The 24,526-nt window shown below is 41.7% G+C and overlaps 1 protein-coding gene across 6 annotated transcripts in view; it reads left to right on the plus strand.

The window, feature by feature from the left end:
• NCKAP5 (NCK associated protein 5) overlaps positions 1–24,526 on the plus strand; it is a 464,916-nt gene that overhangs the window by 368,801 nt on the left and 71,589 nt on the right. For 5 of the 6 annotated variants that reach the window (XM_059727432.1, XM_019480457.2, XM_059727427.1 and 2 more), the window contains 3 exons: positions 661–4,487; positions 5,193–5,370; positions 11,926–12,004. In XM_059727432.1, coding sequence (XP_059583415.1) covers positions 661–4,487; positions 5,193–5,370; positions 11,926–12,004 — 4,084 coding nt within the window. The remainder of the gene's footprint in view (positions 1–660; positions 4,488–5,192; positions 5,371–11,925; positions 12,005–24,526) is intronic. The other variant, XM_059727428.1, reaches the window with a different exon arrangement.

The raw sequence follows: 24,526 nt of genomic DNA on the forward strand, positions 1-24,526 counted from the left end.
CTGAGACCCTTACAATCCTAAATCTGTTACTCAAAACGCTTGTGAGTACTAGGGAAATATCTGCAGTAGAAGGAGTGTTAGTACAGTGTTGGCACAGGGCCCAGCTTGTCACAGTGATGTTGGAGCCCCTAGTAAATACGCAATATTTGGTATATCTGCTGTCTAGCTCTCACTGTGTTTTCCTTGCATGTAGACTGGCAGGTCAGCTGAGCATAATTAGGCCTGTAGGAATACAGCTCCTTCACCTGCCTTCCTCATTCCCTTATTATTCACTCACTCCACTGTTCCCATTTCCTTTCTCCCTTTAATTCAACCAGTCATCTTCAACCTTTCACAGTGCCTTTCTTGCTCTGATTTAATCTCAATCTTCTCATTTATGTGTGTTCCTTTTCTCTTTGACACTCAGAGTCCTTCTCATTTCTCATCTTACCTCCCTGTTCACATTCTCTCTCTTTGATTTTCCAGTTGCACACCCCTTTTCACTTTATTATGAGAGCCTTCATTAAGGAGTAACACTGGCATCAGTAGCAAAAAATGGTAAACCTGTCCAGATTTGGGACCTTAAGAGTATATGCAATTCATAACATATTAACTAAGACATGTTATGTTTTTCTTCTCACCAATTTTCAGTAATCTCTGTTTTGTTTTGGTTTTTAATAGTCATCTATAAGCTGGGATCAAAGGATAAGCATTGGTTCTTCATTCCCAAGCAACCTCTCAAGTCCCGCCGATGATCTACCTCCAACTCGTATCAAGGAAAACCATATTTTGGAAGGGCTGAAGAAGTTACAAAAACGAAAAATATTACTTGAATCACCTTCAGTAATATCAAAATGGGGTTACAAAGATTGCATGGACTCCAATGAAGGAATATATTCTCCTGGAATTAAGTGTGGCAGCCATAAAGAACAGGTTCATTGTAAGCCGGTGGAAATAGGGAGCATTTGCATTGAACACAACAAAGCTTTCACTTATGATTCAGATTCACATGATGATGCAGATGATGAGTCTTCATCTTTACTTTTGCTGCGTGAAATACCAAGCAAGGACTGCCAGATCTATTGCAATAAATTAACCCACAGTATTTCTGACAGTCTATTTGGTTGGGAGCCTAATAGAAAACATTTACTGGACAGAGGTTCATATTTTAATTCAAAAGAAAGACCTGAAAAATTGACTAGTTTTGTCAATGGACTTCAGTTAGAAGTAAAATCATGTACCAATGTGAAGCTGGATCAAAGCCTTGCTAATATGGGCTGGAAGGACCTTAATTTACAGCTCTCAGATACTGATGACAATGAAGTCCTGGATGAATTACATATAGAAAGCAGTGATGAGAAAAGTCCATCAGATTTATTATTAACTCCCTTTGCTGACAGGCATACAAAGAGCTCTGACATGCTTTCAAGGATGGAGAGTTCTCAGTGTATATCTACTGATAAAGAAAAAAAACAAGAATCCGCTCAGATGGATATTAGGCCAAAGACTTGTAATTTCATTAAACAAGAAAAGGTTATAAAAAAGACTTCTTCTGAAGAGTGCATTACTGTAATATTTGATGCTGAGGATGGTGAGCCTATTGAATTCAACTCGCATCAAACTGGAGTTGTCACTGTAACAAGGAATGAAATTTCAATCAACCAGTCACAAACTGGGCCCAGTGCAGAATACATTGAACTTATACCTCAGGGAATAACTAATTTGCAGACAGGAACTGACGCTAGAAACCACACTGTTTTAGAAACACCTGACGAGGTAACAGAGAAAAAGACTGTCCAAGATAATGTGGGAAATAAAAATACAGCTGTCCCTACGACATGCAGTGAATCTTTACATTTTGGAAGAGTTATGTTGCAAAATACACTACGACAAAAGCTAGTGAAGCCAGTGTGTACTACATCATGCAAGGCCAATTCCATCTCCACTGGGCATGCAGGTATCAATCAAAAACAAAACTTGAGTAAAATCCCCAGCAGAGGTAAGTTTTCACCACAGAAAACTAAGATGACAGATAGTGAAGAGAATACCATGGCCTCATCAGCTGGCTCTACAACCCTAGAAAAATCCCCAGCTTTTCCACCTGTAAAACTTCCAAGATTCAAAAAGGCACAAAGTCCAACTCATCATTCAGATTCAAAAATAGAGTCGCATCCTTCCCACTCGTTGCAACATCCTCAAATTCCAGGCAGAAGTGACTGGACAAGGAATCCAAAGAGCCAGGTTCCAGGTTCACCATTATTGCCTCAACGCCTTTTAGAGCCCAATGACTATGGAGAACCCCCAACTAGAGATGTCCATTCTGGTTTAGCAGCCATAGGATCTCAGTCCCCTTCCCCACCACCTCCTCCAGACAGGTCAACATCCCTATTGGTAAGACCAAACTATGAACATTCCCCACCTTTATCCATGAAGCCAGGAGCCCCGGCTCCTGGCGAACCAGCAAAAAATGTACTTAAATCATCTCCTCTAAAAGGAAATGCAAATCCTGCTTTCCATAACCAATCCAATCCTGAAATGCAAGCAAGAAAAGCATCCACCGAGACTAAACCTGAGTTAGCTCACCTTCCAGAGAATTCAGAAATGAGTGCGCAAGCCAAATGCACCTCTCAGCAATCCCACAGCTCCCCGGGAACCTCCCAAGGACCTTCCAAAGTTTTCACCAAGAGAGCTTTCCCCAAAACCTCTAATCAGGTGGCATCCTGCAGCAACAGGGAACTTTCTAGCCCAGGTTCACAGACAACCAAGCCTTTTTCTTTGGCTTGTATGCCACTGGAAACGAATTCCTCACAAAGCGCACACTCTGGCAGAAAAGGATTATCTAATAGCAGTGGAGCGTCTCAGCAACAAAAGATACCAAACAGTCCCCCCACATCCCCACAGTGTCACACAGCTAATATTAGTGAGCCTTTTCTATCTCAGGTAAACCATTTTCCATTGTCGACCTCGTTTCATGGCAGTGACACCTCAAATGCTGCCCAGAGCTCTCATGAGAAAGAAGTTAAAACCCGTCTCCCTGTAGGGCTGAAATTACTTGTCAAATCTCCCCAGCTTCTCAGGAAGAGTTCTACGGTCCCAGGGAAGCAAGAAAAAGACAGTATAAATGCAGCTTCCAAAAGCAGTGTGAGTTCAAGTAAGTACAAGCCAGAAGAATCCCAGTGTCGAACTGCCACAGATACAACTGGTACTGAATTAAAAGTCAGCAAGCATGGTATGGAAATAAAAGATAATTTTGCTGTGGGACTCGGTACAGATACGCTATCACCTCATTCCCCTGAAAACTGCAGCTTGGTAGAGAGAGGAGATGGATTAGAAAACAAAGTTTTTAAGCGCTCTATCTCTTCTAGTAACAAGTCATACTTGAAACCAGCTCTGGGCATGAATGGAGCCAAAGCCCGCAGTCAAAGTTTTAGCATTCATACAGGAGAAAAAGCATCTACCCCTTTGACAGAAGGGCTTGGAAAAGTACGGACTCAGATTATTACTAACACTTCTGAAAGAGGCAATTCTTTAACACGGCAGAACTCCACCACGGACGGATCTCAAACCAAGGCCACTCCTGGGCCAGCAGTGACATCAGAGACCCTTTCAAGTACCTCAAAAGCCTTAGAAATGTCCTATGGTAGACAAAGTTCTCATGGAAACACAAGTAATTGCAGCAGTCAGCATGGCAGCCCAAGCAAACTACCATTTCGAACATCCCCAAAAGGAGACTTATTTCACTGCATTTCGAAATGTGAGGGAAACAAATCACCATCACAGAAAGATACACTCGGTGTATCTATCCACACTGAGAAAAGCAGCGATAGTGCTAAACCGCAACCCCTAAACAAAAAACGTGCCATGCAAACAGAATTGGAGTTGGAGCCAGCGCCTACTTTTTCATCAGAGCAGATTCCATCACTTCAAAACACACAATATCCTCGTAAACTTGAAGCAGCCAAATCGCAGAGACAGCAAACTTCTTTAAAGTTATCCGAAGCCCCTGAGCAGGTTACTAGTGCTTTGAGTTCACCTGTTCTACAACCTACGATAGAAGAAAAAGTCATGTTGTGCATCCAAGAAAACGTACAAAAGGGTCAAGGGCAAAATAAATCTCCCACTTCTGAGACCAAACAAAAGACTGGGCCTTCTCTAGCTAGCTGGTTTGGTTTCCGGAAGAGCAAGCTGCCAGCCCTGAGCAGTAGGAAGACAGAGGCTCCTAAAACAAAAGTAGAGAAGAAAGATTCAAAAGGTTCCACTTTGGGAAATAAGCAGGCAAAATTAGAGAAAAAAAAAGATAAAAAGAAAACCGAACAGCACTGTGAAGCAGAAAATGAATTTAATAGGAAAACAGAGAATGGCAATATTTTAGATGATGTTTTGAAAGGCAGGAAGAATACAAAGCCTTCACAAGACGCTCTCAGCCAAATTAGGTGTGAACAAAAGAACAGCTCCTCCACAATTCCATACTCAGCAAAAGACGGCTTTATGAAGGAGCTTTTAAACAGGTAACTGCTTTGTGAAACAAAGTTGGGATGTGCAATATTTTTCCCCCCAGCTTTGCTTGCTGCTTCAGTGTTAAATACAATGCAAGCATGTTTCTTCTAGAGTAGGAACGCATAGCTGAATTCGTTTTGTACATTACCAGGTTTTTAATCTCTGAAAAAAAAAATGTTAGCAATAAAATGATAATTTGTTTCATGTTACTTTGTTAACCAAACCAATGGTCTTTGAAATTAAAGAATGGTAAGTTAGATCAAAGTTGATAGGAATCCAAATGACACCAGAAGCCATGAATGTAGGCATATGGTGTGAAACAGAAGAAAATTAGGTACATGTTTTTTATGTATCCCATTCTCATTGATTGTAACCAGCAAACATGTATTTGGTAACTAGCCAGAATTAATTACCTTTACAACTACTGTAACCTTAGGCCACAAAGGGACTCAGCTATCAATGTATGGTGTTTTCCAGTTTGCCCCACAGCAGCCCCAAATATAAAATAAATCATTATATGTGAAAGACGAAACTGATATACTACCTGAAATTGCAAGTGACAGATTTGATCAAGGCTAGTTAGAAACATTTATCACTCAAAGGTCCAGAGACAGAAAGATACAGAGAGGTTACTTTAAACATTAAAGGAATGGGAAAAGTAGAGTGATTGAAGAAGGGCAGTGTAATTTATCAGAGGAATCACTTTCTACCTGCAGAGTTGATAAGAAAGCAGCTCAGCAGACAGAAAGTGGATCAAATAATGTTTCCTACAGGAGTGTGTCGAAGGGCAGCTCCCAGGGCTCCTCTCTTCCCAGCAACTCTATCAGCACTCAAGGAAGCCACAAGAAAAACAGCAAAACAAAAGCTGATATGGAAATGCAGAATCAGACCCTGGTAAGTCCTTTTGTACATGAAAACATTATTACCCTCTTATTAACTTGTGAATGTGTTCCTTATTGTCAGTACAGACAAACAGGATAATAACTGTTTATATGTGGTAGAAGTGTTTTTTTTGTTGCTAAAGAACTATGAATTAATGCAAAAGCTGGCAGTTTGATTACGGGCCAGATTACGCTACTACTCATGAAGATCCTCCTGCTTCTACTGGCAATTCAATTTCTGCAGATATGCAGAATGATGCCATAATCGTAGTGCAGTTCAGTGAAATAATAGGGCCATTTTCTTCTTTTTCTTTTTCATTTCTTCCCCTGAAAATTATACACTTGTATGGAATAATAAAAAACCAAGAAATACAAAACCCAGTGGAGAAAGGCAAAGTGGTACACCTCTTTTAAGGAATATTTGTCACATTTGGGTGGGGACTTTTCAAAGTCACAGGTCTGGATTAGGTGCCTTGAAATTTGGTTCCTTCACTGCCCTTTCAGTCTCTGAAATTCTCTTCCCCAAATGTCTTGGAATGGACTTTGTGCTTCTCTTCAGATTTAACTGGATCCAATACTTTATCTGGAGAACAGAAATGTAACAATTTGCAAGTAAAATGCCTAATCCATTATTAGACCCTGATTCTCCTAAGATTATGCAATTGTTTAATATTCTGTCTTATGAGAAGAGCTTGTGGTATATCAGGAGTGCGTAAAGCTAGAACATGTCTGTATCTTTGCTGGACTGTGATGTAAGATCTTACTGTACAAGTACCCTTTGCAGTGAAGCTTTTAATACTTAAACTTAGAGATCAGTGGGTGCATCTACACATGCATTTGATCTGGGAACAAGTTTACTCGCGAGTAGGGCAGGCATCTACACATGCAGGAAGTGGGAGCAGATTTGCTGCTGATGGTAGAAAACTGCTCCCACTTCCTGAGGCCCTGCAATGGGCCTCTGCCACCACCAGAAGGAGCTCTAGGCTCCCCTGAGAGCTAGCCCAGGGGCTGGCAAGAAGCACCAGGCCAGGAAACACCATGCCCCCAAGGCTGCCTGCTTCTGGCGTGGGGAAAATGTCCCTCTGCCCTGGCAGTAGGGAGCTCCTGACGTTGGCTTCCCAGTCAGGGGCAAGGGATTTGGAAAGAGCTGTAGAGGAGGGCCAGGCCTCAGCCCCCTGCCCTGATCTGCCGATGGGGCAGTTAGCAGCTAGCTCGCTATTAGCTGCTACACTGGCAGATTGGGACAGGGGGCTAGATGCGGCTCTTCCTATGCCCTGTGCTTCGATTGAGGCTGGCAGGGGCTGGGGAACCTAGCAATCTTGGAACAGGAGCTTGGAGCTCCCTGCTGCCCGGGCAGGGGGACACAGTCCCTGCCTGGGCTCTGGTGCCAGGGCCCACCCCTTCAACAGGCAGGGAGCTGGGAACAGTCTCTCTCCCCCTGATGGACAGCTGACCGGGAGCAAATCTGCTTCCGTTTAGGCGTCTACATGAGCACTACGGCACCATTATTAATTGAAGGTAAATTTGCTACTTGCATCTGTGGGTAGCAAATTGACTTGTGATTAGCAAGATTTACTATGTAGTAAGCATGTGCACTTGTAGATGCACGTGCTTACTGCACAGTAAACTACGTTACTGCTCAGTTAAGTGTCTCATGTAGAAATGCTCTACAAATGTGCCCAACTGTGCAGTTGTTACTGCACAGTCATTCAGTATGGTCATTTAGCAGGTACTAAATGACTGCACGGTAACCGCCATTACTGCGCAGTCCCGGCAGCGTGCAGGTTGTTTCCAACCCTACTGCAGTGGCATCAGCATCACGGTTTGTGCCTGCCAAATCTACATCACTGCAGCAATGAGCTACACTATGTAGCATCTCGTAGAGGCATGTCCAGTGGGGAGTAATCTTGCTTTTAACATGAGCCTTTCCCAGGATGTTTTAAAATTCAAATACTGGTACAATACAGGCATTTTAACATGGGCTGCATTAATTTGGTGTCATAAAAACACTCTCTCTGCTCCTTGTTGTAGCCTCAATGTTGTTATTTTTCCCCTTTTAGCAAAATAATTTGAACCCTCATACACTGCCCACCATTAATTTAAGCATATCATTTCTGCTCTGAGAGAAGTGAGTTATTAAAATACAGCATGATGCCACTATTTCATATGAGAAAATTTGAAATATGAAATAATTATTTCTCTGGGACTTGCTTTAAAAGTAAAGCAAGTTCCAAGCGGGCATCATAATAGGAATTGGAAAACCTATTAGCTTAGTATTGATGTTTAAAGGTAAATAAGGTTAAAGTATCACACACACACATTTAAGTTCAGGCAAATGTGTATTTTTACTTTCATGCAAATAATTTCTCTACTAAGAGGATATACAAGGTCATTTGAAAAAAAAAAAAGCTCTCACAGAAAGCATATGCAGAATGAATGCTCTGGAAAACTTTTGGCTCCTGGCTTCTATGGTATCATCTCTTCTTTGAAAATGTAGATGTCCCCTGCATTATAAAACCACAAATTATAAGCATATCTAAGGCTGTCCTTGTAGTGTCACTGAAAGGAAAGAGAGAGAATGAAAGTCTGGAAATGTGCAATATGCAGGAAATTCAATCCAACTGATCTAGAACTTTGATAGCAAAGCAGAGCCCCTTATCAGAGCCACTCAATTTAACTATGCCCCATTTAATATGGTCCTGACAGCTTAGGGTATATCTTCACTATACAGAAATACAAAAAACACTGCACATTCCTTCTACAGTTTCTTTTTAACTTATTATTTTTTAATGCTGCAATAATTTGCTATGCTTTTTTCCCCCTCATTTTGTAAAGTCTTTCTAATGTAACAATAAGAGTCATTTAGGACTTTAAGTATATCTTCGAGAAACACACTTCATTTTATCGGTGAAGTACAAAGATTGTCCTTAATATACATAAATAATGGAGAAATGCTAATTTTTCTGTTTAGCTTCTAAGGACAAATTAGTCATAGTGAAAAAGCATTACCTATCCTATACCATACAGCCCTTTGTTAAGCTGGAAATCAAAGTATCTTGGCTATATTGTTTTTGAAAATTGAATTACATTATATGCTTCATCTTTGCAAATTCCTTATTATGGATTATGCTGAGTTTAATTCCTAAATGAAATAAGTAGTGCCAAAATGCTAAGGACATGTATAATAAAGAGAATGAAATCATTTACTTACAGCTCTTAATGCTAATTTTCTAAAGAATTAGGCTATAACACAAGATTTCAAAATCACATACAATTTCATCCTGTCCTCAAAAGTCCTGTATGAGAAACAATTGGGACTCAATGGGTGTTTATAGACATGCTGTGGGAGGTGGGGGAAGCTTTAATTAGTGAGATGCGCTAATTAAAAGCACCTGATTATCATGTACATCAGTATCCCTGCACTGAAAAATGGCAGTGGGATGCTCTGAACTGAAGCTCATCAAACAAGCACTTTCCAGCGCATGGATTCTGATGATACACATGACACTACAGGCTGCTGGATTGCATTAATTTCCGTGCTGCAGCAGACTCGATTAATCGATTAATCAAGTGTGCTCTGACACTGGATTTACAGCACATCGGATCAGCCTCCCTGCACGTCTGTCAGAGCCATCTGAATATAAAGCGCATGTATCTTATTACTAGTTACTTCAGTTATTCTTTGGTGCCTGCTTACTTTGAAGCAGATTGCAAAGGATTCAGTTTAGAGAGATAGCTGTGACTGAAAACACTAGCATGTGGTAGCATGGCCTGTTGTGCATTTTTTTCAGTTAAAAGGCAAAATAAATGCCTTTTGAGAAAACTATAAGCCTTTTTAAAAAAGCCCTAAACTAAGAGGATTCTTTTTCTTCTCCTAACAATGTAAAGTACATTGAGTGACAAGGGTCAGCACTGAAACTCCCGTACTTCAATACCTCATCGGGTATGTACTGCTTTTTTTAAACCTGACAATTACATCAGGCATTCTAGAAGGTGTTTTCTTTAAAGTGTTTTATATTTCATAGAATTAAATCTTTTCTCTTTCAATGTGCCAATTAAAGAATGGGGGCCCTATTATGCCATTGCTTCTGCACCACTCATCCTAATCTTTATGCAGTTTATGAAAGAGAACACTGTTACTTCAGCTTTCACATTTAAATCATGTTAAAACTGCATTCCATCAACAACCACCTTGTGCACGCACCTTGGGAGTGACACTCAGCCACCAAATATGCAGTGACAAGTTATTAAAAAAATGGCACCTCACTTGAAGGGCCAAATGCCATTCAGTTGCTTGCCTGCATGGATAGGCCTACCAACCCCAAACAAAAACATTCATTCTCTTTTGTTGTAGGCCCCCACGTCTTTTTGCCTTTGAAAATAACTTCAGGTGAGATGTTACAGCTTTACATTGCATTGCTTCCATGTTTTGGCCACAGATCATAAAAGTCATCTCTGTATGATCACTATAAAGAAGGGGTGATATAGCATTGACATACAGCCACTGACAACAGCCCTACTGCTGCAGGCGTAACAAGGGAAGAGATTTCTCTACAAGAAGGGGCCTGGTCAAGACACTTGTGCCATGCTCATCCTGATTTCTTTTACCTTGTGACTATTACACCTTAATGTATGTAAGAACAAGCCAAGAGGCTGCTCTAATAGGGTGTGAGGTAGAAGAACAGAGAAGCACTGTAATTCAGGCAGTGAGAGCTCTAAGTAAGCTTTTCCTGCCTTTCTGGGCGCATCTACATGTGCAAATGCTGCTGGATGGGTTTACTCCCAAGTAATTTACTCGGGAGTAAACAACCCACCCTGGGCAGGTGTCTACACGTGTGTGGATTTGGGAGAAGACTTGCTCCCACCCTGCTCTGCCCCCATGCAGCGGCCAGGGGGAGCTTCTCCTGGGTGCTAGCCCAGGGGCTGGAAGGGGGCATGGGGCCAGGACATAGCTGTCTTCTGGAAGGGGCTGGGCAATTGCTCCCTGCCCATGGGAGCTGCCTGCTGCTGGGGCAGGCTCTTGTGGCAGAGCGCAGGTGGAGACAATATCCCCCCACCCTGGCAGCAGGCAGCTCCCAGTTCTGGCTCCCCAGTTGGGTGCAGAGGGCTTGGAAAGAGCTGCAGGGGAGGGGCAAGTCCCAGCCCCCTGCCCCAATTTGCGTGTGGGGCAGCTAGCAGTGAGGGTCTGCATGTGTAGATGGCATTGCTTACTACGCAGTAATTTGCTCTACTACACGGTAAAGTGTCTCGTGTAGATGCACCCACTGACTTGCAGTTAGGACGCAGGACCATTAACGAGGCACATACCACTAGGAAGTCACTGGCATAGTGTGATACCTGTATTTTTCTTTTCATTCTACATGTCTGGAAGAAGATTTTCTGAAATCTTTATGGTTAATAAATTATAAACGACTTTGCAAAGATACAGAACTGAATCCTTCTTGTCTACTAGTTGCAAGAAGTCAGTGGCACTCTATGTGTAAGGAGGGAGAATTTAGGCTCTGATAAAAAAAAAAAAGAATCATATCAGTGCTTGTTTATGCAAATGAGCATAATGAAGTCTTACATTTCAGGTTATGTGCCATAGTTAAGGCTATTTTGAATAAAATGAAACAGATACTGTTAGAGGCACAAGACAACAGAAAATGGTCAACAAGTAGTTGTAACAAGACCACCAAGCACTTGAAAAGAGCCTACTGAAATTCTCTTCACTCCTGTGTGATTTATATATACCGGTGTAAAAAAATATGGCCTTGTTTCTGAATCATGGCCACAAATATGTGTGCTGTAGATGTTTTTGTCTGTACATGTAAGGAATCAGTTGACAAAATGCATAACAGCAGGGGAAAAAACTCACTTATGTATGCACCCATTTTGGAGAATGGAAGAACAAACGGGCTGTAAAATATGCATATTTTCGTATCAAGCATCTCATAGCAAATCTATATGGATTAGAATGACAAAATACTTAAAATACTTGAAATCATTATGAAGAGATGAGAACAGGGCAATGCATTCTTATTGTTGTGATTGGCTTTCTATGTAGATAAGGAGATGCTTATTAACAGAGGTGAAAACAAAAGCCTTAATATGAAAAGGCTGCAAACTGAATTAAGGAGATACCATGTGACGCATTAAGTTCATGTCATCTCTTCCTTGTCATAAAGAATGAGACCTGATATTCCTGGAGAGAAACAAAAAAATGGTCATGAGACCAGAACATACTTCTTTTTTCTTATTAAAATAAATTGTAGCAGAAGCTTTTTTCCTCTTGAGGAATTACATCTCCCCAAGTCTTAATTTTTTTTGACAGCTGCATATGATGGCTTTTTTGAGGGGATTTAGAATCAAAGCTATTATCTTTAGATATCTTTCACAGAATAAGACATATTGTAAATTCTCACATTTAGTGCTTGGGCAGTTGAATTATAGTACATTTCTAAATGGATATTATAGTAATTATTGTAAATAATAAAGATAAAACAATAAAATAAATCTGTGAAATCACATTTAAAAAACAGACTCACGAAGGATGTTATCTTTCCTATTTTTGTCATAATGTTTCTAGACTAAAGATGTCACGGAAAACCAGCACGAAGATGAAGAGGACATCATGACAAACAAGACATGTCAGAGTCATGTGATAGGTACAAAACTATATTTTACAGTGGATTCTACTGATGCTTTCTTTTTTCTGGCAAAACAACCTGTAATTGTTACTAACTTACCATCTGGTTGACTTTTCACTTGAAAATAAGGGCTTTTGTTTGCCATATGTTGTGTTTGGCCAAATTTCAACACCCTTCCCCTGTTCTCCCATGTATACACCATTGTAGGGTAAAGTGCAGAAAGGCCACTGTGGTCTTCACAGCTAGAGTGTTGTGGTTGCATCCTATGCCTGTTGTGCATGCAAAACTGCCATTTATTCTCAGGGGAATGCTACATGGTATATAGACTGGAACTGTAAGCATGGTACCTAGCCACAGCAGTTCAAAGGCAGACCAAAGAACCCTTTGTAGATGAAAGTCATCATTCCTTACCCATGAGAAAAAGGGGAGGTTACTTTGGTGAGTCCACCTTGTTTTGTGAAGCAATTTACTGTTCTCTCTGCAGCAGCTGTCTACAATGGGCAATGAGTAGACGTAGCAACCAAGGTTTCTCCCATTGCAGTCCTCTCTGCCTCTCCCCATCCTTTTGCTTGGGGCAGGTTTGTCCCCTTCTCTGTGACCAAAGTAGCATTGTAATGGTCTGTGCAACAGACTAAGGATTCTGACAGTCTAGCCCTGAGTGAGTGCCAGCTCAGCACCTATTTAGAGGGAAGGTAAAGCTAAAAGGTATTTGAAAAAATAAAAATAATAATTACCTTTACTGTATGCTTTGCAGTGGACAGTACAATTCAACTTGCCTCATATTTGGTTTTCCTGCTCTGTTGGCAATGGATTTATGACCCAAATACCTTGTTCCAGGTGGACCCAAACCCTCAGACCAACCACAACCTTTCCATTTGATAAAAGCCAAATTTTATTGATACACTGTGATAGCAGATAAGAATAGCACAAACAAATTCTATATCTACCAGTCCTAGGGCTGTCACAGAGAGAAGGTACATCTGGCCAGTATGTGAGCTTCGCTCTATCATTCTTTCTTGAATGTCAGATGTCAGCAGCCTGGAGGTCAAAGGCCGAGGCCAACCCTCCCACAGAGGGATGGGTGAGATGGGCTGGTGATGTGCCTTCTGTCCATGGTGCCCTCGTTTTACCCTCTCAGGGACCCTCTGCTGCTCCAAAATATCCCACCTTTTGTATTCTTTCTCCCTTCTGATAACTCTTTATTGATTAGTTTCCCTGTGGTTGTCATACTGTCCATGCTCTGTCCTGTCAGCATATTCCTTTCCCATGAACCCAGCATGTGCACACATCTGAATTTGGTCTGTTCACCAAAGCTGGAATTCCCAAGGGCTCTGCAGCTTGCCACTGTGACCTAATGCCACCTTATCTCATGTTGTGGAACAGTGTGGTACATGTCTTCAATTTCCCAGGCTGTGTGTCTGCTCACTTCAAACACAGTGGGCCTTGAAGAAAACTTTGTCACAAACAGGCTTTTAGAAACCTCTTAACCCTTGCTGTTGCCCTGGACCATTATTCTTATACAATATCTACTTTACCTATAAGCCAATCCCCAAAAGCAAACCTGTAAATACCATTTTCTAGCCATCATGCTCTAGCTTTTCATTTGAAACAAACGTTCAACATTTACTCAAAATTTGGCCCCATGAAAGGGGCTAGCATAGAGCCATTATGTGGGAAATCAACTATGTTAGAGGAAGATTCTGCTGTGAAGATTTCCAGCCCCCCTTTGCTGTCAGGGACCGTAGAATATAGAGAATCTGATCCAAAGTCTCCAAAGCACTATTAAGAATTACTCCAGGCAAAAGCTTCACTAGCATTGCCATTTTAGCATGATTGAATATATGGGAGAGAGGGGGGAGAGACAGAGACATCTGGTCATGCCATTCTGAAAACTCTTTCTGGGCCAACAGAAGTTTGCTGGCTCTGCTAGCTAGCTCCTGTTCACAACCTTGACAGTCCCATATCAGAAATGCCTGTGCAGTTGTGCGAAATGGGTTCCTTGAACACTAGTTTCTTTGACATCCCCTCAGATTCAGCCATAATTTGCCAGTCATTTTAATAGCTACAAATAAGAAGGACAAAGGGTTATGCAACATGTGATTGATAATGTTTCCCTTGACTAGGGCTGAGTCTTTTTTTTTTCTACAAACACTTTAACAAAAAAAGTACAGTTTTGTGGTTGGCTCAAAACTACGTGCAAATTCAGAGAAGCAGACATAAATGAAACAGGGTGGGCTACACTAAGGTAGCTACATTGCTTCAAGTACCCAAGGCAGTTTATTCATTCATGTAGAGTTTAAGTTCTTTTAGAACTAGCTTGTGTATTTCTGTATGACGCTGTATGGTACCATCTAGGCATGTCCTAAAATGACTCTGGGGCCTCTCCATTTCCTGAATCAGCTGATGAACAAGGCAAAGCAGAGGCAGCTTAAAGTGGCTTTCTCCCCTGCTTCTTCTAGACAGCAAATTCTGTGCTGTGTCTTTTAAAGGCTCAGCAGAGAATCTCATCTCTGTATAGGGCAAAGTCACTTGGGATTGTTGTGAGGATTCATTTGTTAATGTTATGAAACTCTTTGATGTACAGTGCCTTGCATTATTATGGGGATTATTGTGAAGTATGTAGCCTTTTGTTTACTGTTAACAAATCCTGGCCCTAGATTAGGAAAGCATTTAGGCATATGCTATATTTTCTTTAATGAGACTTGAACAGAATTGTAAAGTTAGAGACATTCTTAGGTAGCATTCCTAAATGCCAGTGTTGTTCTGAAGCCCATGTATTATGCTAACCTGTCATGTGTTGCTTCCATTGTTGCTTACTCTCAACATGCTTCTCCATGAGAAACAGACTCCAAAAGATGTGTATTAAATACATTCTGTTTCTGACTTCTTTGCTAGAGTAATTGGGAACTTTTTGGCAATGCTGGTTTTCATCATAAAAGTTCATTTTTCAAAAATGAATGTTTTGTGAGAATGTGCCATTTTTAACAAAACTGTTACTGGGAGCTATTTCAAGATGGATTTCTGGTTAAAATGAGAAAAGAGATTGAGACTGATTCACTCTACAATAGTTGAATGTTTAGGGGAGCCATCTTGGTTGTTAGTTGATTTAGCCTGTTGGTTAGAGGAGTTATCTAGGATTCAAGTCCCTTCTCTACCTAATACAGCCTAGGGATTTTAAGTTAGGACTCCTGTTTCTGTGATCATGAGGATAGTTGCTATTTTGAGATGATTCTTACTCTACCTGTTTTGTTTTGTTTTGTCTTTGAAAAACTTTGGAGGTCTTAGTCCCTTCCCAGTGTAAAACGGGACAATTTTGAAATCCTGAAAAATTTCACAGGGCAGGAAAACCACTTTCCAATCCAGCTCTATTCTTCACAATTTCCCTGTTCATTTTAACACTCTAAAATTCATTGTGGTAGGTTTTTATAGGTGTATTTTAATGAAGCTTGTCTTCTATTTCCCTTTGGTGCTCTGAAGAAACTAAAATCATAACAAGCAGAGGTGAATGAATGTAATCTAAAAAAGACTTTTGGTGTGGCGGGGAATTCTTTAATTTGGTTGTCAATGAAAAATGTCTAAATTGGTATCAGTTCTGCCCCACTAGCTAATGAGCCTGCTAGATGATATTTAACAGCCTTCAAACTTGGCACCGTGTAAGACAATGCTGGTTCATCACTTTCTAATAATTGGATACTCTAGGGCCTGTTAAATAACATGTGTAAACTGTCAGTTGCTAATTTTTTTTATTGGCATTTGGTGAATATAAGTAGATTTAAATATATTAACAACCCTTTGGATGAGCCAAAAAGAGGAGAATATGGAATGCATATGGTTTCTAATAAAAATATATCTGAGGAACATGCAGTGTTCCTAAGTATAAACTAATTAAGACTCACAAGCACCTCTTTTAGGTAGATAAGTTGTGTTATACCTACCTTGGACGTCTTCAAAAGGAGGCTAGATAATCACCTAGCCAGGGTCATTTGACCCCAGCACTCTTTCCTGCCCAGGGCAGGGAGTCGGACTTGATGATCTGCTCAGGTCCCTTCCAACCCTACCAACTATGAAAGTATTTTACAATTGAGGCAAACTTGAGGTATAGAGAAATAAATATGTGATATGCCTGGAATGATTGCCAGAGGGCAGAACTCTTAGTTCCCATCCCGTGCTCTAACAAACATACCTTAATATCCCCCAAAACACAGCATCTCATAAAATCTTCATATGATAATAGTTCTTTGAGCACCCTTTCTTGTGCTAAAAGATGGTGTAGCATCAAGCACCACTACAGTTCCTTCTCACTGTACTTGGTCTGAACTGGAGCACCAAGTGTCCATTGCTTGGCTCTCTACATTGATGTCGCAGGGCACCTTAGTGCCTGCTCCTAGAGAGGAGAAACTGCCAGGGAGAGAGCCCTGGCAGAGCTAATTGAGCACAGCTGTGGGTTGCCGGAGCAACTAAGGGGAGCCAGCTGGCCAGAAGGGGGCAGGGCCTGGTCCTTATAAAGCCCGGGGCCGAAGCCAGGCTGGCAGTTCTCTGCCAGCAGCCGGAGAGGCAGGAGCTCCCTCAGCCGAGATATGGGGAGAAGCCCGGATTGCAAGTACAGCTCATGATAGCCCTGAGAGGATGGGGCAGTATGGTTTAGCCAGGGGGCTTTATGTTTGCGGTACAGCCAGGAGGCTTGTGTTTGTTTGGCTTTGATATTACACCCGGAGGCTTGGGTGAGGCTGTAGGGGTTGGAGGAGGCCTCAATTATAGGGACCCCAGAGAGTGTGGGGTGCCCTAGCGCCAAGAGGGCGCATTATTTTCATAGTGCCAGGTAAGGCGCAGCTCGCACGCCAGTGCGTGAGCAACTGGCAGCGAGGAGCGCGGCCAGTGGGTTGCGGGCGCAACCGGTAGGTTGCAGACGGGGGACCGAGACCCCGGATTGCGTGCGGGGTACATAGACCCCAGCCCCAGGGAGAGGGGTGATCTGATTGAGAAGCCCCGTGCGGGCATGGCGAGCCCCAAAGAGGGGGAGCGCCATTGTATATGATTGAGAAGCCCCGTGGGGGCACGGCGAGCCCTAGAGGGGCCATATCGAGGAGCCCGAGACGGGCATAGCGAGCCTGGCCGCAGGCTAGTGCGGCAACACCCCTCAGACCGAGGCAGGGCGCTGCGGTTGCCCCCCGAGAAGACAGGGAGTAGCAGCGCGGTGAGCCGGAGTCAGAAAGGGTACCCGTGTGGTTGGCCGGAAGGGCCGGGCCCCACTAGGGAGTCCCTGAGCAGGACCGCACCATCAGGAGAGTCCCAGTGAGAGGCTGGGTGTGAGAGAGAGAGCCCAGCGTGGGCTACACTTTAGAGGAGGCCCAGGAAGCGGACGTACAGACCCAACAACATCTATTACATCTGCGAGGCTTGGGGCATGGTATTAGGGGCTGGTAGGAGCCACGCATAGCCCATAAGGCTGGGGTGCTTGGGTAGCGCCCATCGTACGGGGAGACCCACGAGGGGCCCAGGAGCTTACGTGCCCAAGGAAACACAAGGCAGGCTCCCTATTACATATTCCATCAAGACGTGGCGGGCGAGAATGGAGGGTGCCCTCGGGCCGAAGTAGCACGGTGAGAGGGCCTCAAGGAGATCACGGCCCTCTGCGAGGACCCCGCCGTGACAATTGGTTTAAGTTCCTATTTCTAGTCTTCGATAGTTGATAGTTTTATTGGAGTATATCATCACAGGCAACAATAAACATGCCTTGTTTGGGAGAAATAAGGAACTTAGCTCCTTTAAAGTCACTACCCTCTCCTATGTCTCCCTGCGTTATCCGTGGGGGGACTATTACACTAAACACCAGGTTTTAAAAAGTGTATAGACTCTTTGCATCCTTTCCCTATAAAAAATAACCACAGCACTAGCTTATATTGTTTAGGGGAGACAAATATCCTCTAAATGGTAACATCTGTAAGTAATTTTCTCAAAAGGCTAAAAAGTTAAGGGAAACTTATCCAAGGGTATTTTTAATTGACTAGGGAGTGGGGGCTGAATCAGATCTCAAGACCAAAGATGTGCCTATACAGTGGACTCAGTCATCTCCAGGGCTCTTTCCCTCCATCATTCATCAAAGCCTTGCAGTACTCATAAGAATGATGGAAAAGAACAGCCATCCTCCCTGTAAGGAAAAGGAGGACAACTTGTCTTTAAAATCTTTTTTCAAAAGAAAATTAACCCCCTTTTCACTCCAAGTGTACTGAGAACTGACAGTGGGGACTCTGGGAACAAAACCACAGTGCCTGTAATTCAGTGCCAAAATTAATGAGCTCTGTTTGGCTGCCACGTCTGGGAATTAAGGTTGTGTGTATTCCTAAGGCATTTTGTGCCTCACCCTCAGTATTGCATAAAGGTACTCTGATTATTTTCTGGTATCCATCTGACAGACTTTCATGATCTCTAATCAACCAGAACTGTGATCACTAATCATCCTCTCACAGGATATATATGCTCATTATTGAGATAAGAACCCTAGTCCTCATTGGTACTGGATTTATCTGGGTTGCTGTGTACCAGGTAAGGTACACAGTTATATGTTCCTTTAGCCAGAGACATCCTTTAGATTCTGAGGGGTCATATTTCAGGGGTATATCCAGACCATGCAATGAGGGCCTCCCTCTACAGCCATTCTCAAGACGTCGGTCTCTGATGTGCATGATTTTGGTAATTTTCATCAACCTCCATCCGGCTTCTAGAGACAACCCCAGACAAGTGTCATGGTGTATTTCTGCATTTGGAGTGTGACCAGAAGGAGGCAAACAGGGCATGCGTGGGAATGCCCTGGCTCTGCATTGTAAACAGACCTGTTATCCTCAGGTCTTCAAATAAAGGATCTAATGTAAAACTCTACATTTAGGGACCACCAGCCCTATATGACTTGGTTACCCTGCTCCATCTCCGTTTCTAGGCAAAAGGCAATAGTGATGAAACCCTGGAACACCACTGTAAGTCTCACACTCGGGACAGGAGAAGGCAGGAGACACGCCTTAAACTGCTTAAAACACGCTAAGTTTAGATTGCTGAAAGGAGCAACAGTTTGAGGATGAAGATCAGCTTGAACATGAGAATAGGTCCTCCTCTTTTCTAGATGAGATGGGGGCAGCACAGTATCAGCCTAATTTTCTGATTTCATAAATTTCACTAGAGGAGGTTGATGAAAATCACCAAAAATGAGTGGACACACTCAAGACTTCAGAATTGCCCTTCCTATTAATGAAAATCGTTTAGGGTTTACAAAGACAGTATGGCAGACTCCTAGCACTATTGTAGTTATGTCAAAGAAAACCAAGAAAAAGTATCATACTCTACTTAGGGGAGCAGGAGATCTTTACTTTCAGTCTTTCTTGAATTCCTTCATTATCACAGTGGTTTAAACAAAAGGTATAAGCAGCACCAATCACAAGTTATCCCTTTCCATACAAAAACTAAGTGTCTGAATTCTTTGGAAAAAGTATTTGTCATCGAGTTTACAGTTCCATATTTCACATTTAATATGGAATCCTCACTGAATTTGATTGTATTAATTATAACAAGTTAACAAAGCTAACTAATAAACTGTCTCCAGAGATCAGTGAACAATGCACAGCAATCTTAAACAAAAGGAAGTTGTTGGTAAGGTCTTCATTACCTTGGATCTGTTTTGACATCCATATTAGATAATTTTCCTAGCTCAACTTCAAAGAAAAGGAAATTTATTACAATCACGTTGAAGGTGCATTAACATATGGTATATTCTTCTATAACACCCTTATAAATCACTGTGAAAATATCAGAGGGCAAAGAAGCAAAGACTTAATGTTCAGCTGCCTTATCTAGCATTACATCTACCCTCATCAACCAAACACAGAAGAGCTACACACTAATAATCCCCTTGGATCTAGTTTTATTTCCCCACTTTTCCTTCCCACATGTAGAATGCCTCTGACAATTTTAACAGCATGAAATACAATAGCAGTGGACAAATAAGGATTGGAAATTATTTTTACAGGTTATACAACACGTTTTCACAAAGTACCCAATCCCAGTACATCTTCTCTGTCTTTTTTCAAGGACCCTTCTCATAAGAGATCTCTGATAGAAAAGTAGTCTTTTCTCCAATTGCAGTAGAACCTATATCAGGGGCAGGCAATTATTTTGGGCAGAGGGCCACTTACCCAGTTTTGGCAAGTTGTTGAGGGCCTCATGGGTAGCCATGCCCCTTGACAGGTGTCCTGCCCCCTGGTCACCATCTTGTGACTGGAATTTTTGCCCTTAACCACTGACCTTTGTCACCAGAAGTCCCTCCCCTTGCCTCCAGAAGTACTCCTTTCAGCAAGGGGCTTTGCCATCTCAGAACCGGAAAAATACCAAATTATATTCTAAAAATCAAACATCTGCAACATACATTAATTTGATTTCCAAAAATATTTTTGTCCTGGTTTACATTTGTTTGTGTAGTGTACATAGAGGTGATTTTATATAATAGCTTAAAATGAAGTCTTACTCTTGTATATTGTGAGGGAGGTGGGTATAGGTTTGTGGGAGCCTATGTGTGGGGGGAGGGTGTGTGAGGGGGTGTGGGTGTGGGCATCTACGTGTATGGCAGTGCAAGGAGGGTTGTGGGTGTATGTGTATGGTGGTGTGTGCATGTGGGACTCACCCTGCAAACTCACACACACAGAGTCCCACCCCACACACACAGATCCCTCCTTACACACACACACACACACACACACACACACACAGCCCCTCCCTACACACATGCATGCACACACACACACACACACTGGGGTACTGGCGTGGCCCTGTGCTCCCTGGTCTGGTGATGCAGCCAGGAGCCACATGGTGCTAGAGCAGTGCAGAGGCAGGAAGGCAGGGAAATGGCTGGGAGTGGGGCAGGGATGAGCTGCTGCATTCCTGCTGACACTCCCCCTGGGCCCTACTGCCCCTGGCTCCTATCATCTTTGACAGGCAGCCAGGAGCAGATAAATATTTTCTTAATATTTTAGTGGCCCTGCGCCTGGCGGGCTGGATGAGCCCTGCGGGCCATATTTTGCCTGCCCATGACCTATATCTTCCCAGCATAGAGAGATTTTGTTTTTCAGAGCCTTCTTTATCCCCCCAAAAAGGTGACTCCAGGTCCATCTCATTCATTGTCTGAGAGTCTCAGTGATTATTTTGTCCTCGATAATTCCTCTGCTAGATCAGTAGGATTGTTTTGCGACTCTCAACCTGCATATTTTCACTTAGACTAAAGACCCATGACACAAAAGATTTCTGAGATTTGCCATTGGTGCAAGCCATTATCAAAACAAAGAGTTGCTGCTCCATCTTTCACTATCACTAAGAGTATTTATGAAGGTCTTGGCAATAGTTATGGTTCACTGACATCAGTGTGGCACAGAAGTGTTCCTGTATCTGTGTGATTAACTAGAATAAATGAATATTAAAAGGAGGGTCAGTAATTAATATATACACTCCTTCATCTCTTCTGTATTCTCAACTGTACTGTATTTTTGCAAACAATCACATAGATTTCTGAAAGAATTAGTAAGTCTTCCCACCTTTATTGAAACTGACACCATCAATTCAGAATTCACATCTCTAATGAACGGCAACATTTGAACTATTGGTCTCCAGTCTCACCCTCTGTGAAGGTGGCCCTCCTTATGTTATCAACTAAAATAAACTCAACTGGGATAGTGCAAGCATTGGAAGCCCTTATCTCCAGCCACCTTCTTACTGTATTTCACCAGGATAACATTTTACTTAGACAACATCCAACATTTCTTCCCAAAATAGAATTCTGTATTAATCAGGTTATTTGCCTACCTATGTATGTTATTGGTTCTTATATTATGAAGAAAGAAAATGACACTCTCTTTGCATTCTGCTACAGTGTGCCAGGCCCTTCAGACAATGACTTAAATGATGTCACTTTCTTTGAGAGAATAAAAGATTATGTAATTTTGCACATAGAGGCAGTCTGGAGATAAACTACTTTTGACAACACATAGTATCAGGGTCTACCTAACCAGACCTCATACAGCTTCAGTAGCTCTTCTGAAGAATGTCCTTGTCATTTATGCATGCAAGGCGGCAATATGGTATACCTTTACCAAACATGAAGAGTGAATATAGGCATCTGCTTTGAACATCTCTTTTGGGTTGGGTTCCCTACAGTTTGCACTAGAAAAGGACTCTGAAGTTCATGGCTTGGAAGTCACCCCATGGTGACACAGACACAGGGACAAGCACTTGATGGAGAAAGAAAAGTTACTTAGCAATATAGAAAATGAGTTCCTCTGAGCTGTGTTGTCACTACATGCATTTGACATCCTGTCCTCCTTCCTTTGTGCTTCAGATTCTTCTCTCCCTGAGGGGAGTCCACAGTGGAAGAGGAACCAGGGTGGTAGTTGGTCCCTGACTACCCTTTTTATCCACCATATACTCTTGGTATGGTGCACGAGTATAAAGCACTGCTGACAAAATTTCTCTCACCTCAAGAGCATGAAATATTTAACCATGGGGTCAACACATCTTGAAGAACTATAAATAACTAGACTGCATTCTAACGTGGCAAAGTCAGGACTAGAGAAGTGTATCTGCAACAGCCTTTGCACATGATATAATTTTTCTTTTCCATGTTTTATTTTCAATGTCTCTGGTTGAGCTAACTCACTGAAGGTAAATGCTGCTCCCTAATGAAAGCAAACAGTGATATGAAATCAGTCGGAGCGCTACATACAGAATTTGGCCCAGAGTATACACAGTGAAGATGTTGGTAAAATGAATTAAGAATGAACTGAGTTATGAATTGAACTGTAATTAGTTTAGCACTGTGGGTGGCATGCAAAGCAAATAACTGACTGAAGTAGGAGTTAGAGAGAGCAATCCAAAATATTTCAGGATTCAGTGTTTTGAGAACTGAGCTATCCAAAGCGTAACATTCTGTCAAGTGGGATGTGTAGATTTGAGATTTATGTTAAATTCTTAATTTCCTCAGATCAGGGGTTTTGAGGACCACAGAAGTAGAGTTCACAAGAACTGGGAGGAAATGATCCACCTATGGTTCTAGCTCTAATTGTTTGTATGGGACATTTGATATAATATTACAAGCCACGCAAACATTAAGAGATTTAAAACATTAATTAGATTTTTAGAACCTCTGAAGAAATGAGTTTGGATTAAATTTCTTTCAAATTTTGAGAAAAAATTCATGTCTTTTTTTCCAGTTCAATTCCCCCAACAACCAGCAGACATTGTGGATGCTTGGTACTTCAATAATACAGAGAAAAAGCTTGCAGGTAGTTAAAAGGATTTATGGAAGTCCTCAAGCTGGACAGAGGGTTGGGCATCCAAAGTATAAAGTCACATTAAAAATATGTTGTAGAGTTGGTTTCTTTGTCAGAACAAAAATACACACTCAGATCAAGTGTTTCTTTTATAGTTCTGCTGTACCATCGTTCTCAGTTTTATTAAAGTTCTTGATAATCATCTACCTTATAGCAGGCATTTTCCTTTTAACATCAGATTTTTTTTCGTTTCTAAGAAAAACCTGGCAGAAAAGTTTTGCTATTTAATTTAAAGGCAATCTGATCAGGAAAAGGGCTGTCTTTCATATAAAACTTTTTAAGCTTTCTTTTCTTTAAATGAATATTTGGTGAAATTCAGTGGCGTTTTCAATGCCCCTGAAATTGGTGGTGTTGGTATTGTGCAAGTAGGACTGTATTTTTAAGTCTACCCCTCTAAGCTTTGCACATAGGAAAGAAGACAAGTGTTCTAAATAAGATTTCAGTGGGAAATGTCCTTGATAGCAAGTTTTATAGATAGGTTGGATAGCAACTTGATAGCAAGTCTGATAAATAAATTGATAGCAAGTTTAATACATATAAAATGTTGGTGACTGTGAGCAGGATTGACTTAAAATGAAGTGTCAACATAATAATTACTTTTGTCGAAGTACCAAAACGTTAAACATAATATCCTCATCCATAACTGAATTCTAATATCCCAATGTTGTTTAATTCAGTACTACAGGCATTTAATCCAGATAGCCTTAGACACTATATAAAAAAGAGGGCACTGTAGTACCATAAATTAACATACTAGTTTTTCTTCTTATGTTATCAATCTGTCTAGGGTACTTATAAGTCACCAATCACCTTGATATTTAAGTCTGTATCTGACATATTCAGCTGAAGGATAAAGGGTAGCGTCTTTCTTAGGGATAATAATTCTGATCTCAAGGTTTTCCCTGGTAGATATGGACCCACACATCACCTAAACAGAAGACCATTTTGGTGGTAATGATAATCATAGAATCATAGAAATCATAAAAATTAAGGGCTGGAAGGGACCTCGAAAGATCATCGAGTCCTTAACTAAAGACGCATGAGGAGACAGTTCAATGGCTCCCAGTCAGGTTCATTAGGTTCATGTAATAGCGTAGATAATAACAACGCGTGGATTTGCCAGATGCTAGGTAGGACAGAGAAGTAGTTCCCCTCCTTGTTCCTGTTCCTCCCATCATCT

This window comes from Alligator mississippiensis, chromosome 4 (assembly GCF_030867095.1).
Source record: "Alligator mississippiensis isolate rAllMis1 chromosome 4, rAllMis1, whole genome shotgun sequence".
Taxonomy (NCBI): domain Eukaryota; kingdom Metazoa; phylum Chordata; order Crocodylia; family Alligatoridae; genus Alligator; species Alligator mississippiensis.